This window comes from Salvelinus alpinus, chromosome 30, assembly GCF_045679555.1.
Source record: "Salvelinus alpinus chromosome 30, SLU_Salpinus.1, whole genome shotgun sequence".
Lineage (NCBI taxonomy): Eukaryota > Metazoa > Chordata > Actinopteri > Salmoniformes > Salmonidae > Salvelinus > Salvelinus alpinus.
The window spans coordinates 15,942,635-15,959,748 of record NC_092115.1 but is presented as its reverse complement, the minus strand read 5'-3'; the positions used below and the strand labels follow the sequence as shown (position 1 = coordinate 15,959,748).

The 17,114-nt window shown below is 41.0% G+C and overlaps 2 protein-coding genes and 1 long non-coding RNA gene across 8 annotated transcripts in view; 2 read left to right on the top strand and 1 right to left on the bottom strand.

Moving 5' to 3' along the window:
• The first annotated feature begins 902 nt into the window (after positions 1-902).
• On the top strand, positions 903-3,339 carry LOC139560298 (uncharacterized). The gene is made up of 3 exons (XR_011671906.1): positions 903-1,048; positions 1,741-1,902; positions 3,034-3,339. It is a non-coding gene; the product is annotated as an uncharacterized lncRNA (long non-coding RNA).
• Positions 3,340-10,956: 7,617 nt separating this feature from the next.
• Positions 10,957-14,862, top strand: LOC139560296 (ubiquitin-ribosomal protein eL40 fusion protein-like). 2 transcript variants are annotated; one of them, XM_071376943.1, is made up of 5 exons: positions 10,957-11,532; positions 12,129-12,240; positions 12,417-12,503; positions 13,167-13,269; positions 14,716-14,862. In XM_071376943.1, the coding sequence occupies exons 2-5, from the start codon at positions 12,138-12,140 to the stop codon at positions 14,807-14,809; spliced, it is 387 nt and encodes a 128-aa protein (XP_071233044.1). In that variant the 5' UTR covers positions 10,957-11,532; positions 12,129-12,137; the 3' UTR covers positions 14,810-14,862. The 2 variants fall into 2 exon arrangements, with proteins under 2 accessions (XP_071233044.1, XP_071233045.1); XM_071376944.1 differs by having other exon boundaries at positions 11,518-11,955.
• Positions 14,529-17,114, bottom strand: part of LOC139560294 (homer protein homolog 3-like) — a 29,047-nt gene continuing 26,461 nt past the window's right edge. For all 5 annotated transcript variants that reach the window (XM_071376942.1, XM_071376938.1, XM_071376939.1 and 2 more), the window contains exon 10: positions 14,529-17,001. In XM_071376942.1, the coding sequence (XP_071233043.1) occupies positions 16,929-17,001 (73 nt within the window). In that variant the 3' untranslated portion in view covers positions 14,529-16,928. The remainder of the gene's footprint in view (positions 17,002-17,114) is intronic.

Here is a 17,114-nt window from a genome sequence, read left to right as displayed (position 1 = left end):
GTGGTCAAGTAGTCAGGGCCGGCTCCAGGCATAAGCGGTCATTAGGGGGCCCCGACCCCAAAATAATTAAATTATGTTTTTTTTTGTTTTTTAGGAACTCCGTCTGGGTATCAACTTACTGTTGAGCTTTAGAATAGTAGAATACGCTGACAGTCATTCAATTAGCCATGTCAGCTAACAGTTTTGTTGATTGGTAAGTTAGTCTAGCCAGCTATCTACACTTGTAGTAGGGTCGAATACCGACCAGGCACGCAGGGCATGTGCCCAGGGGGCCCTCGTTGATTTTGTTCGTCACTCTCACTCAGATATCATTAATATGGCATAAGTATTGGCAAAATGATTAGACTTGCATGACATTTGTTACAAAATTGCTAAAGTTCTCTCTGCCCCATGGCAAAAAAAATGGAATTGCCGAAAGCTTGCTTTAAACTGAAAAATGTTCTCTATTTCCCATGGCAAAATGTGTAGAATTGCAGGAAATGTAAACTTTAAAATGTTCTCTCTGCTGCTAAGAGTGGGGACACTAAAATGTTTTGTCTGCAAGGGGGGCAACCAAATCTTGCTTAGGGCCTCCAAAAGGTTAGCACCAGCCCTGCGTGCCTGATGGGTATTTGACCATACTACAAAAGGCTAGCGCCGGCCCACTTGACATAACCTTCGGCCTGGTTTCAAGGTTGGACAGTGTTATCCTCAAACAAGTTGTTGTGGATAACCCAATAACAATCAATATTCTATTATTGCAAATTTCATTCACGTTTTGCAATTACTGGAAATAGACTCATTTTTCCTCGCTGATTAAGAGTTCTTACAACCATTACGTTTTCCCCCCCTTTTTACCCTCTTGTCCTCATTCCTAAGTATGCTGCGTTGACTGAACACACCCCTTTTGTTGCCGCTTGGGCATCAGTGGAATCAAACGTTCACAGCACAGTTGTTAAACTGCTATTGATCACCAGAGAGGAAAAACGTCCAGTTATATTGATTAATCGGTGATTCGTCTTTCTCTTTGGCAACGCAATCCTCAATTACTGCATCGAATCTCTGACAGGTAGATCGTCGTAATAACTGTTCTTGTTGCAACTGTTTTCACCTGAAATATTAGTTCTCAATATAAATATAGTTATTCATAGAATCACCAGTCAACAAATTTAACAAACATTAATAATAAATCTTTCATATAGGCCAACCAGGACAGATACAGTTGCATATTTGACTCCACTATAATAACAACATGGATTGATGTCGTTAATTACGTTTGTTTTAACAAAAATGATTGCTTCTCATGATCGCATGATTTCTTTTTAAAATGATGTCAAACTGTAGCCTGAAGTTAACTTTTCAGCAGTACTGATGGGTTTTTAATTGTTGAATCAATGACCCCTGCAAACCATAGCATAGTCACATGATTCAGTATTTGATTAAATGTCAGAGTACTGAGCATCAAGCAAAATTCTTGCATAGCTTAAAATAATCACAAAGCCATGAATACAGGCACGCACGCACTCACACACACACACACACACACACACACACACACACACACACACACACACACACACACACACACACACACACACACACACACACACACACACACACACACACACACACACACACACACCACAAACGCACACAAACAAAATGGCCCTGGGATACTGAAGTTTATTCTGCTCCAACTCATTCAGCAGTAATCAATTATATATCATTAAGCCAATTATCCCTCTTCCTGTCTCTATCCAGCATGGGCCTCTTGCCTGATCTGTGGAAGCATGAGTACTGGCTGCCTCCTGGGATCACCTGGAGAGACATGGAGCAGATGGAGGAGTATCCGCGACCCTGTGACCTGCTGTTTGCCTTGCCTCTGGCTCTGGGGTTCATTGCCCTCCGCTATGTATTTGACAGGTAACTTTTTTAAAATGACAGTATGGACTCCATCTTGGATACCTTCATGTGGGTTTGCAACAATACTTTGGTAGTGGTCTTGTATGGGTCAGTTGGTTGTAACGTTCTTCGTCGGGCGAAAGAGAGGAGGACCAAGATACCGCGTGGTGAGTATTCATTTTAATAGAATACTTGAAAAAACAAAAAACAACAAACAAACGACAACGAAACAGTCCCGTAACGTGAACACAGAAACACAGTAACAGGAACAATAACCCACAACCCACAATACAAAACAGGCTACCTAAATATGGCTCCCAATCAGAGACAACGACAAACACCTGCCTCTGATTGAGAACCATATCAGGCCAAACACATAGAAATAGACAAACTAGACAAACAACATAGAATGCCCACTCATATCACACCCTGACCAAACAAAACATAGAAACATACAAAACAAACTATGGTCAGGGCGTGACATTGGTAGAGCATGGCACTTGTAAATGCCAGGGTTGTGGGTTTGATTCCCATGAAGGACCAGTATGAAAGTGTATGCACTCACTACTATGGGTTGCCCTGGATAAATGGTCATTTAAAAAAATGTAATGAACAAAGGAATGTGTGTCTGAAATATGAGTCAGTGATTTTAAAAAGGGGAAGATCCAGTCCAACTTTATTTGGACAATCCTGATAGTAGATGTTCTGGAGATCGTCATACTATCAACTAACTATCTGTTGATAAGCAACTGCTTGCTAAGTTTACGGTTAGGGTTATTGGTAGCTCAGGTCAGTTGGGAATAGTAGAGAGAACAGGTGTGAGCGGTTTGCTAAATGAGAGAACAGTAGCAGGTAGGATGGAGAGAGGATGGGCTCTGTTGCTACAGTAGCTGTTTCCTACGGTAACCTGAGAAGCTTTCTCTGGCCTAATAAATGGCTTAAAGAGGTTATTACAGCAACACAGACACAAGCACATATTTTCTGTATACAGACACATGGTGTGCACACACACACACACCGGTACACACATACACACACACACAAACACGTCATGTATAGATTAACAAAGAGCTATAGAGACACACACCTATTGTCATATATATATCTTGTCGAGGAGATCAATAACTGTGTTTATGTTTTCCTCACTGCCAGGATTGTGGCTCCCCCCTTGGGCAGATGTGTGGGTGTCACGATCGTCATGGGAAGAAGTGGACCAAAGTGCAGCGTGGTACGTGTTCATTCTATTTATTTATTAACTGAACACCGACAACAACAAAACACGAACGTGACGTTCTGCAGGGCAAAATAACAACCAATGCAAAAATAAGAACCCACAAATGAAAGAGGGAAAAAGGACTGCCGAAGTATGATTCCCAATCAGAGACAACGATAAACAGCTGCCTCTGATTGGGAACCACACTCGGCCAAAAACAAAGAAATAGAAAACATAGAAATAAAGAAACTAGAATGCCCACCCTAGTCACACCCTGGCCTAACCAAAATATCAAATCAAATCAAATGTATTTATATAGCCAGTCTTACATCAGCTGATATCTCAAAGTGCTGTACAGAAACCCAGCCTAAAACCCCAAACAGCAAGCAATGCAGGTGTAGAAGCACAGTGGCTAGGAAAAACTCCCTAGAAAGGCCAAAACCTAGGAAGAAACCTAGAGAGGAACCAGGCTATGAGGGGTGGCCTGTCCTCTTCTGGCTGTGCCGGGTGGAGATTATAACAGAACATGGTCAAGATGTTCAAATGTTCATAAATGACCAGCATGGTCAAATAATAATAATCACAGTAGTTGTTGAGGGTGCAACAAGTCAGAACCTCAGGAGTAAATGTCAGTTGGCTTTTCATAGCCGATCACTGAGAGTATCTCTACCGCTCCTGCTGTCTCTAGAGAGTAGAAAACAGCAGGTCTGGGACAGGTAGCACGTCCGGTGAACAGGTCAGGGTACCATAGAGAATAAAAACCTCTCTATGGCCAGGGCGTGACAGTGGGGTTGCAGAACAGATTTCACATGGCTGCCACTCCTTCTCCAAAGCTTGAGTCCTTCTACACCCAACAAAATCGACCACCATCTCAGGTTAGTGTCAGAAACATGAAACTCTGATAATGATATATGCCAGTCTTGATCTCTTACATCAACATAGCTGCTGGAAGTGTTTGCGCTGTGGGAATGGAACGGTGATGGGGACATGCCTGCTAAGATGGTGGAATAGATGCTGCATAAGCATCCTGGTCTACGAGTTCCTGGAAAATATTGGTACAGGTGATACCACTTAGAATAAAGTTACTGTGTACCTACACTGGAATAGCGATTACATAGGAAAACTAATAGGTTTGGACATATTGGACTAATATATAATAGCTTTTAGCGGGAGCTGTGCACTGTAAAATCCTGTTGTTTTTACAGTAACTTACTGTCAGTTTAACAGTACATTACTGGAATTTACAGTTACATACTGTACTTTTTTACAGTAACTTACCGTAAAAACAAAAGGATTTTTTTTTTACAGTGAATTATTACATTTATAGCTGTATTATATGTTCTCTCTATATCCCTTCATATTTAGAGTGAGATCGTCAGTCTAATGGCACAATGTTACAAAACCCAGAGACAAATTGAGACCTGGTTCCGTCACCGCAGAAATCACGACAGGCCCAGTTTGGGGAAGGCCCTTTCCTGTTTCATCTGTAAATTATATGCATATTCTACGATCTGGACCTGAGAAATAGTCCGTTTACCTTGGGAACGTTATTTATAAAAAATATAAAAAATATGACCCCTAGCGTCAAGAGGTTAATTCCAGTGAAGGGAAATTACATTCTAGACGATTCTGTGCTTCCAACTTTGTGGCAACAGTTTGGGGAAGGCCCTTTCCTGTTTCAGCATAACAATGCCCCTGTGCACAAAGCGAGGTCCATACAGAAATGGTTTATTGAGATCGGTGTGAAAGAACTTGACTGGCCTACACAGAGCCCTGAACTCCACCCCATCGGACACCTTTGAGATGAATTGGAATGCCGACTGCGAACCAGGCCTACTTGCCCAACATCAGTGCCCGACCTCACTAATGCTCTTGTGGCTGAATGGAAGCAAGTCCCCGCAGCAATGTTCCAACATCTAGTGGAAAGGATTCCCAGAAGAGTAGAGGCTGTTATAGCAGCAAAGGCGGAACCAACTCCATATTAATGCCCATGATTTTGGAATGAGATGTTCGACGAGCAGGTGTCCACATACTTTTGGTCTTGTAGTGTATATAGGACTATACAGTGATGTAGTGGTTAAAAAATTGGTTGGTAAATGCTGTTCGCAGTGAGTAAAGTAACACTCCCTATACTTTCAATGCATTTTTCTGCAAAAAGTGGGTAAACCCTGGCGCAAAGTAAATAAGGTGCGGAATTGGTATTTCTGTGCATTTCCTTTCCACTACACTACTGGGACTATCCTTTCCTGTTATGGTTGTGAATCTTATTTTTGCCTTTAAGAAACATATATTTTCCTTTGATATTCGGCACTGGTACATAGCCATTGGATGTGTGTATATGTTATAGCCAATCATAGTAATCCAGTAGGCTAATGCAGCACATGGGGATGTATGAAACGTACTCCTCAGCCTGAACTGTCCCCACTTGTGCCGCGGAATAGCTAGCTTTTCGTGTGGCACGACTGGTAAGACGCTTCGGTAGGACGGTCACGCGTGCTAGCAAAGCAGAGGTCCTGGGTTTGAGCCTTGGTGTGATCAGAATTAGGAGGAAGCTAAGCAAGAAGCGCAATGTCCTTTACACTAACTCTGGGAAGATCTCAATTGCATACTTCTCGCGTCCTCTTTCCTCGACTCCTCAAAACCCATTGGATGAGAAGGTCAGAGGGGCGGGACCTCTGGCGTTCTCATCCAATGGGTTTTGAGTAGGAGACGAGGAGACAGGAAGAGAAGAGAATGTCATTGAGATCTTCCCACTGTTTCATTGTCCTCTGCAGCCCATTGATAGGGCCCACTTCTGCTACTACCAGCTGGAGTTGGGCTTCTACGTCTCTCTGCTTCTCCTTTTTTCTGTGGACGTCAAGAGGAAAGTAAGTCCCCTCATCTGCCTGCTATTCAGGTCCTGCCAGTACCATGATAACCTTACATAGCAGGCATAAAATAAACACCTGAGCGGGCTTGGGAGAAACTGTAATGTAATTGCAGAAAAAACATAGCCTAGCTAGCCTATAACAAGTCCTACAATCTTCTATCACAGAGTGTAGTTGGTGTTCTTTTCATGTGACCAATTTATGACTTTTTTAAAACCAAGACATTGGTTAAAGTATGAGATTGGAATGTAGACCCGATATACCAATGCTGTGAGTTTCCCATGTTTAATGACCTTGTGTATTTCATTTATTCAATTTACCTTTGGGGGAGGGGTGCAGGTTACTGGGTCATACCAAATGCTTGGCCTAATAAACATAATTTTGGAAATAATGCCTTCAGTGACTTCCAGCATTTTAGGGGTGAAACTTTTAATCATATGCAATGCAATGTATTAATTGTAGCATGTTACAGAACTAAGAATAACTCATACATGTGTGTTGTTTGTATGGTCCCACAGACTAGGCATACTTGTTTTTATCAGGCTATGGGTTTTCCTGCCTTCGGGGTTCACTTTAGAGGAAAAAGGTCTTTAAACTTCGTGAATTTGACTAGCCTAACGTGATTATATTTGGATGAAGTGTATTAAATGTCAGTCTTTATCCATATTTTATGTACGACTCAAGAAGCAGAACTTTACCTTTGACTGAAGCAAAACTTGACCTAAGCCGCATGCATCGGCCTCCTTGGCTGGCGGCCATACGCACACCTACACCACCAGGTGAGTGAGTGCTGAAAGCAAAGGCTATAGATTCCCACAGTGGAGGTGTCAAAATACCCATAAAACCTAGCGGTCAAACAGGAAAATGGTTCCAATCGTTTTTACACCGTTCATTTTTCCCATAGGAGTTTTTAGAAAACACTTAAAATGAGGACTGTGTTTCGTGTAGGTTTACCATGGTGTGATGTTTTGATAACCATGGAAATCTCTCTCAGACAACGTGACATTTATCAATATATTTGGCTCTATTTACTCTCAGATTCGAAAATGCTAATTAGCATCAAAGTAGACATGCAAGACTACAAATCAGAAATGTTGCTGGATCGAATCCCTGAGCTGACAATGTACAAATCCGTTGTTCTGCCCCTGAGCAAGGCAGTTAACCCACTGTTCCCTGGGCGCCAATGTCGATTCAGGCAGTCCCCCGCACCTCACTGATTCAGAGGAGTTGGGTTAAATGTGGAAGACCCATTTCAGTTGCATTTAGTTGTGCAAATGACTAGGTATCCCCCTTTCCCTTAAATAAAGGTTACATTTTTAAAAATCTAATAATTCCTTCCCTGAAAGCACCTGCATGTAATCTCTAGCTGACTCCTTTGCTAACAGTTATTGTGTCAATTTAAAAACTTGCTCAAGACAGTTCACAGAATTGTCAATTCAAATAAATGTTGCCAAAATATTAATGACTGAATTTAGCCAATCCAGAGATTCTTACCTTGGCCTCAATTCGGCAGTCTCGTCCAGATCATCACGGCATTTGTTCTTTATGATAGCCACATTAGCATTTCATTTTGATAAACTTCACCTTGTCCTAGAGATTTACAGTTATCAAAATGTCACACCAGGGTAAGCCTACACGAAACACAGCCCATATTGTAAGTGTTTTCTAATATCCCCTATGGGAAAAACGAATGGAACAATTTCCTTGTTTGACCACCAGTTTTTATAGGTATCATGAATCAAACTGTGGTACTCTATCGATCTGTTGTTGGTGAGTGTCAATCTTACGGAAACCGCAAAGGGGAGACATTGCTACACATATGACATCTACTTGCAGGATTGCTTTCCAAAAACAACACAGATTTTTTTAAACAATGCCCGGGAGAGCATTTGTAAACTGATGTAGGCAATTATCTTCCTCTTGCATGGCATGACTTGCAATCCTATCCGTGTTTACCGCAGGAGAGGTAGCTATTAAAGACATCGTTTTTTCTTGCGGTCAACGCGCCAACTTCGCCAAGAAGCCTCCAGACCAGTAGATGGCGTTAACGTGATGCGTGACGTGTGAGTTTGGGAGCCCAGCAGGGTTGCCATGGTCGTGGTTTTCCGAAAATTGGGCTACATTGAAAACGATGTTGCGGGTGAAAATGTATTGTTCGTGGGTGGCGCGTTTTTGGTGTACTGTACTTCTAAATTGCATGGCGCGGCCGCCATGGCATTTTTCTTAATATTGTAACGACCCTGGGTTTATAAGCGCGGAAATCGACTCTGCCGCTGGAGCATGCTTTTGCGGCACAGTCGATAGCGCGCCGGACCTCGGGCTAGGAGGTCGAGGGTTCGAGACCTGCTCCCTGCCTGTTTCATTACATTGGTGTCAGAAGTGGGATACCCAGGGTCGTTACAATATATATTTTTTTCCTTGTGACCTTGTGACCAATTTCCTTGTGACCAATTTAGATTGGTGAGTGAGTGACTGAACTTTTGTGAGTGTAATGTTTACTGTTCATTTTTTATTGTTTAATTCACTTTTGTTTATGATCTATTTCACTTGCTTTGGCAATGTAAACATATGTTTCCCATGCCAATAAAGCCCTTTGAATTGAATTGGGGGAGGGCCAGAGGGGTGTGTGTGCATTGAGAGCACTGAGAGAAGCAGTTTTATCAGTTGTAGGTAGGCTATTTAGATTGGTCATTATGGAGACACTTTTTCCATAAAGCATATTAAGTTAACGCGCTAGAACTGATATAACGGCGACAACGCATTGGAAAATAACTGTAGGCGTACTAGAGCGCTTTAGATATATTCGATCAGAGGTGAGTAAACTGTATTGTAATGTCGACTTTTCTTATGGTTAACCATATCAAGCGAAAGGTCTTACTCATGCTCAGTTCTAGGGGCACAGCATCGTTCTAAGGCACATCAGCGTTCTAAGGCACAGCATCTCAGTGCAAGAGGCGTCACTATAGTCCCTGGTTCAAATCCAGGCTGTATCACAACTGGCATTGATTGGTCCCATAGGGCGGTGCACAATTGACCCAGCATTGTCCAGGTTTGGCCGGCGTAGACCATCATTGCTAATAACTATTTGTTCTTAACTGACTTGCCTAGCTAAATAAAAATATGTATAGGCCACTTGTGTAGCCTACCTGGAGCTGGCAAACAGATTTAATAAATAGCTTATAACTCAGGTTGTTGTAGCCTTGTTATTATGCAACTATTAATGGCCACGTTTAGTTAATTCAATTGGAAGTTATCAATTGTGATCATGGTCACAGCTCTATTGCAAATGTATCATTCTCCACATTTAATGTCAGATGCATTGTGGACTTTCCCTGAAATGACATGTTGGCCTATAAGTGGCTATAGGCTATCTGCATCTAGCTAGGCAAACCATGGCAAATTTGAATTGCAATTATAAACCAAGATTTTAGTCAGTAGCCTATGCCTATTGAAATAACAAGTCAATCTCGCAAATAGGCCATTTATAATGGTTTGTAGTCTTAACATCTGGCACAATATTTATTTATTTTGATTTAACCAGGAAGGGCTCATTGAGATTTGAGATCTCTTTTTCAAGAGCGTCCTGGCCAAGATAGGCAGCAACAAGTCATTACACAATTACAGACAGACAACATGAAAAACTATAGGTAATCTAGTAAAAAAACATAGAATTCACAAGAGTATAACAAAATCATAAAATAGCTAATTAAAAACATTGACAGGTCAGGGAATCAGCCTCTAAATCCTTCATCAATGATTTAAAAACACTCTGGACAAGTTCTTCCAATTTAAAAGTATTTTGTAAGGCATTCCAAGCCAATGACGCAGAGTACATAAAAGCCCTTTTACCAAATTCAGTTCAGACATTTGGAACAGTTAGCAGGATAAAGTCCTGCGAACGAAGAGAGTACCCACCACATTTCTGAACAATAAAAATGTCCAAATAAAATGGTAGTAAACCCAAAATGGCTTTGTAAGTAAAGGTATACCAGTGACTGAGCCTATGATTGACTAGAGAAGGCCAGCCAACCCTTGTATATAAAGTGCAATGGTGCGTAAGGGTTTTGCAGTTTAAAATAAATCTCAATGCTCCATGGTAAAGGGTGTCAATTGATCTCAAACACTGAGTGGAAGCATTCATATATAAAATATCCCCATAGTCTAGTAAAGGCATAAATGTAGCTGATACTAGCCTCCTTCTGGCTTCAATAGAAAAACAGGCCTTATTCCTAAAATAAAATCCCAACTTCAGCTTCATTTTATTTGTAATTTAAAAGAAGCTGTCATCAATTAAAATTCCAAGATATTTATATGAGGTTACAGTCTCAATCTCATTGCCCTGACAGGTAGTAATAGGTGAACGGTTCAGAGGTCTATTTATTGCTTTAGAAAACACCATTAGTTTAGTTTTGTCAGTATTGAGGATGAGCTTCAATTGACACAAGGTATGTTGAACAGTATAAAAAGCAGTTTTCAAGTTCTGGAAAGCTTTTGTGAGAGATGAGGCACAACAATAAATAACAGTATCATCAGCATAAAAGTGAAGTTGTGCATTTTGCAAATTTTTGTCTAAATTATAGAAATAGTGAATAAGAAGAGACCAAGTACAGAGCCCTGGGGCACACCATTACAGACAATTTAACAGACATGAGCCCATCAAATTGAGTGCACTGAGTTCTGTCAGACAGATAGTTAGGAAACCATGCAACTGCATGCTCCGAAAGACCTACGCTCGACAATCTCTGCCTCAGTATAATAACAGCACAATTTCCAGAAAATAGTACAACATTCGCTTTTTGAAGTTCGTCCAAGTGTTTCTTGCACAGAGATTTCAAGATCCTCTGTCCAACTTTCATCACTCAAACTCTCCTGTTGGATTTATCTATAGTTATGCACATGTGCAAGCAGGATTTATTTCCAATTATAAACAGGGTGGTTTGAGCCCTGAATGCTGATTGGTTTAAAGCCATGGTATAGCAGACTGTGTATCACGGGAATTACCCAAAAATACTTTTTGCTATTCTAATTAGGTTGTTAACCAGTTTATAATAGCAATAAGGCACCTCAGGGGTTTGTGGTATATGACCAATATACCACAGTTAAGGGCTATGTCCTAAGAATAGCTCTTAGCTGTGGTATATTGGCCATTACCACGCCTCCTTGGGTCGTATTACTGAATAATAGCTGTCAAAATAAGTTAAATTGATCTGGAGAGTTTAATAAGGGTGATTTATCTTTTCTCTTGTGACATATTCTTAAACTTGCAAGAATTATTATATTGATGGAAAACCGAATTTTGCTTCCTAGCCTATGTCGTTAAAAATGACGTCGATATTCCTTCTTAATTCGCTCGATACGTTATAGACTAAGGGTTTCGTGGATAAATGTGGCAACTCCTCTCTTGCTACAAAAAAAACAAAACATTAAAGACCTAGTTGTCTGCCTTGTGGCGGGTTTTCAGAGGTCAAGGGATAGAAATTTTAGCTAGACCTGGCAACCTTTAGCCGAAGGAAGAATGATGAAAACGATCAAGTTCCTGCTTTCCTGTTCTCCAGAAGCAGTTGTCTGACGGTGAGTGTTGTTAAACCAGCTAAGCGTATCTTCAACATTATGGATATATTTTGAGGATTGACTATCAGCGAGTGTTTTATGTCTAGATATCTGACATTAATTGAGGAGTGACTGTTCATCAGTGTGTGAGAAACGGGACTAATAGCTAGCTGTGTGACATTAGACGGTAACGTTAGCTAACGTTAGCTTGCTAACAACCGTGGCCCTGTGTGCCATGTGCCATTTCCAAATGGGTTAGCTAAACTCATAACGTTACCTACAGCCATATCACTAGTGTGTAGCTAAAGCATTACAAACATGTTATCCAGTACTGTAATTGTCAGATGACAAGTGACTGGTGAAATAATTGACTGTAACGTTATTCAGATATTATTAACTTACTAAACAGCCCACAACGTACAAGCATTGCCAGTTTTATTAACGGTAAGTTAGCTAACTAACGTGCTAGTTGTATGAAACTAGTAATTTCGTAGCCTGCTGATCTTTAAAGCTAACTGGTCAAATATTCTCCGTTGAGCATGCTTTTCACTCCAGGACCACGCTTAATCTGTGTCCAGGAAACTGGACTATAATGTTTACCTGCCTTGTTTCTACAGCCAACAAAGATGCAGATCTTTGTGAAAACGTTGACGGGTAAAACCATCACCCTTGAGGTGGAACCCAGTGACACCATCGAGAATGTGAAGGCCAAGATTCAAGACAAAGAAGGTAACACTCAATCTCAGCAACAGTAAAAGTTGCTGGGCACTGATCTAGGATTAGTTTACCTTCCACCTGAGAACCGAAAATCAACATAAGATATGTGTATATGGACAACTACTCCAGTTGGTGTGATGTGGATGGTTTGATGGCTAACCTACTTAGTTTGCTGCCTTCCCTTTCAGGTATTCCTCCTGACCAACAGCGACTCATCTTCGCTGGCAAACAGTTGGAGGATGGCCGCACATTGTCAGACTACAACATTCAGAAAGGTACTTCTTGACTAATCCAATGATGGAGATAATACTGTTTGTTCAGACAATGACAGACAAGTCTTCAGTGTTTACACTAATCTGTCATGGCATTGAGGCTTATATCACATCTTAGTCCATGGGAACATGTGAGCAGTCTGTCTGGGGAGCGGCAGGTAGCCTAATGGTTAAGAGCGTTGAACCAGTAAATAAAAGGTTGTTGGTTCAAAATCCCCAAGATGACTAGGTGGAAAATCTGCTGATGTGCCCTTGAGCAAGACATTTAACCCTAATGGCTCCTGTGAATCGCTCTGGATAAGAGCGTCAGCTAAATGACTAAAATGTGAAATATTATGCATGCTGTAATAGTCATGCATCACATATTAGCAGTTAATGCCACTGGCCCTAAACAAAAATAATAATAAAGTTTATATATAAAAAACAAATATATATATATATATATAAGGCCCTAACAAACAAAAAACTTTATATAAGACCCTAACAAAAATACAAATGTTTATATAAAAATGTCAGGGCAAATGTTCAACTCTTAGAAATACAATTTGTGATACTACCTGGAAAACAGTGGCATGTGTTACTTAGTGGACTATCCTGGCTAAATAAATACAATTAAATAAATTATACTGTGTAATCTTGTTGATGTCTCACTACTTTGCTTCCCAGAGTCCACTCTTCATCTCGTCCTTCGTCTGAGAGGGGGTATTATCGAGCCTTCCCTGAGACAGCTGGCACAGAAATACAACTGTGACAAAATGATCTGCCGCAAGTATGTTTGCTTTCATTAACTGAAGACAAAATACACTGAACAAAAATATAAACGCAGCATGCAACAATTTCAAAGATTTTACTAAGTTGCGGTTCATATAAGGAATTCAGTCAACTGAAATAAATAAATTAGGCTCTAATTTATGGATTTCACATGACTGGGAATACAGATATGCATGTGTTGGTCACAATACCTGAAAAAAAGGTAAGGGTGTGAATCAGGATACCAGTCAGTATCTGATGTGACCACCATTTGCCGCGCAACATATCTCCTTCACATAGAGTTGATCAGGCTGTTGATTGTGGCATGAGGAATGTTGTCCCACTCCTCTTCAATGGCTGTGTGAAGTTGCTGGATATTAGCGGGAACTGGAACACGCTGTCGTACGCGTCGATCCAGAGTATCCCAAATAAGCTCAATGGGTGACATGTCTGGTGAGTATACAGGCCATGGAAGAACTGGGACATTTTCACTTCCAGGAATTGTGTACAGATCCTTGCGACATGGGGCGATGCATAGTCATGCTGAAACATGAGGTGATGACGGCAGGTGAATGGCACGACAATTGGCCCCAGGATCTCATCACGGTATCTCTGCATTCAAATTGCCATAGATAAAATGCAGTTGTTTGTTGTCCATAGCTTATGTCTGCCTATACTATAACCCCACCGCCACCATTGGTCACTATGTTCACAACGTTGACATCAGCAAATCTCTCACACACGCCGTCTGCCCGGTACAGTTAAAACCGGGATTCATCCAGCGTGCCAGTGGCCATCGAAGGTACGCATTTGCCCATTGAAGTTGGCTACGACGCCGAACTGCAGTCAGGTCAAGACCCTGGTGAGAACGACAAGCACGCAGATGAGCTTCCCTGAGACGGTTTCTGACATTGCAGAAATTCTTCGGTTGTGCAAACCCACAGTTTCATCAGCTGTCCAGGTGGCTGGTCTCAGATGATTCCGCAGGTGAAGAAGCTGGATGTGGAGGTCCTGGGCTGCCATTGTTACACGCGGTCTGCAGTTGTGAGCCCTGCCAAATTATCTAAAACAACATTTGGAGTGGCTTATGGTAGAGAATTGAACATTACATTTTCTGGCAACAGCTCTGGTGTGACAACTGCACATTTTAGTGTCCTGTTATAGTCCCCAGCACAAGGTGCATCTGTGTAATGATCATGCTGTTTAATCGGCTTCTTGATATGTCACACCTGTCAGGTGGATGGATAATCTTGGCAAAGGAGAAATGCTCACTGTAAACAAATTTGTGCACAATTTTAATGTTTTTGGTGAATATGGAACATTTCTGGATTTTTTTTATTTCAGCTCATGAAACATGGGATCAACATTTTACATATTGCGTTTTATTTTTGTTCAGTGTAGAATTACAGCCATCTACTGACCCAGGTCTGTGGACTTAATGATGTTGGTGCACTCTGTATTACAGATGCTATGCACGTCTTCACCCCCGTGCAGTCAACTGCCGCAAAAAGAAGTGTGGGCACACCAGCAACCTGCGCCCCAAGAAGAAGCTGAAGTAAACTTGCATCCTTTCAATCTTTTGTCAAGGTTTTCAATAAAATAAAATGGAAAAGGGGAAGGCTCATTCTTGCTGTCACAAACCTTGACTTACTACATAGCACAAGGCAGTTTTGATCACATTATTCTATGCCCTTTTATTTTTTAGACAGTTTATTTTGAACAAGGCTCATAAAAATAATAACATTTTGCTCCACTTCACTTGAGTGCCTTAATCTAAATATAATTTGTGCAATGAAACTTGCAATTTCATCACAAATACTTTTTTTACAGTAAATGCAAATACATACAACCACTTACAAGGCCTATAGCGTTGTCTCCTATAAGCTGAACATCAAGCCCCTTCTACTGCTCTTAGTGATTACATATGCTGGAGGGAAATAAGAGCTGATCAAATGCATTCATTCAAGTCTCAAAGATAGTTATATTTACGTAAAATTCATGAAGAGCTCAGTTCAATCTGTAGCGCTTTAGCATTCATGATTTAAATTTTAAAGGTCATTTCCGATTGCGCCGACATACAGCGTTATAGCGCAGATTTCCAGCGCTACGGATTGAACGGATTATTTTTCTATCAATTATTAGACAATCTGGCTAGAGACAATGGCTCTGAGAAGTCTTAATTTAACATTGACTTATTGCTTAAATCTTAGCGCTCATCTAAATTATCAGGACTAATCTAGCTTTAATTTAACATTCTATGAACACAAATGAGAATCTGTTGAGTCAAGCTTTTGAAAGCTCTTACTTTGAGAACTCAACTCTCTTTGGTGCCTTTTAGTTCTTAGATGGTTGGAATATATTCACATGTATGCAAGTTACCCTCCCATGCCTCATACCTCTTATATCACACTATTATCAGCATGCCATAGTACCAATAAAGTTTTTATATATTTACAACTGGTACCCGGACACATCTGACGTTTCTGTCAATAAACATGTTTCTTTACAGATTGTTTATCGCTCAGAGCACTTCACATGCATTGTTTTTTTAAAGTATACAATTAGCAGACGTGAGTCGTTAACATATCACAGGTTAAAGACTAACAATCTGTAGTGCTGAAGACCTGCGCTACAAGCACAATAGAAATTGAAAGGAAAAGTACATTTCAATCGCGCTTCAGTGCAGATCTTCAGTGTTACGGATTGAATCGAGCCCTAACTACGCTAATCATATTGATGTCCCAAGATTATTGCAGAGGCATATCTTTTGGTCTCTGTGACACTAACTTTGCTCAGATGTATAACAAACGGAATATTTTGATAAGGCTAATTCTTTACTTTCTTGTTATTGAATACCAATTATCTTGAGTTGTATGTTAATTTGATGTGAATTCTGTCAGCCACATTTTTTAATGCGTCATGTAATGCTCCTTTCCAAATACATGGTTGCACTGAGATCTCTCCCCCCGAAAATAAATCAACTCCTCTCACTGGAAAATTAAAATAGATAATCCACATTGCTCATTATACCATTATATTACCAAATTTGTATAAAATCAGTTGAATTCAAAATCTACAAGCACCTAATGTCATTGTTCTCATTCTTGACAATATTCCTAATCGCAAAAAAACAGCCTAGCACTTAGACTATTGCCTTGAATGTTGCTTAAGAAAGCAACATGAAACGCAGCACAACACCGGACACAGCAGATACACCGGCTTGGTCAGTGTTTCCCAACCCTGATTCTCCAGGACCCCCAACAGTACACCGTTTCGTTGTGGCCCTTGACAAACACACCTCATTCAACTCAGTGAGGGCTTCATGATTAGTTGACAAGTTGAATCAGGTGTGCTTGTCCAGGTTACAATAAAAATGTACAATGGAGGACCTGGGTTGGGAAACACTGCCTAGGTAACACCACAACATATTGCTTAACAAGCTGGAAAGTACAGTACAGCGATGCAGCAATCTTCCCACAGCAGAAGCGGTGTTGTGCTTTATAGCAGGAGAGGACCAGCTCCCTCTTTGCATTGGCCATCCCCAACAGACCCTTCCTCTTTGGCATCATTTGTCAATCAGCTTGACCAGGCTCTGCCGGAGGTCGTTCAGGTCAAAGAGCTTGACATCCAGGATCTCGATGGCCCTCTGCACCTCACTCTCTGTGTGGTCCCGCTCCTCTAGGGAGGCGGCCAGGTTCTGCTCGGCATTCTGCACCCGCCGCTCCAGCTCCAGGTTACGCATCTCCATCTCCTGAAGAACCACAGGGGGGAAAAGGGAAGACAATTTCACCCGTCTTAATTCACCCTTAGTGCATCCTACTTGCTGCTTGTTCCTGCAAGGTTTCAGCAAATTCTTCTTCAGTG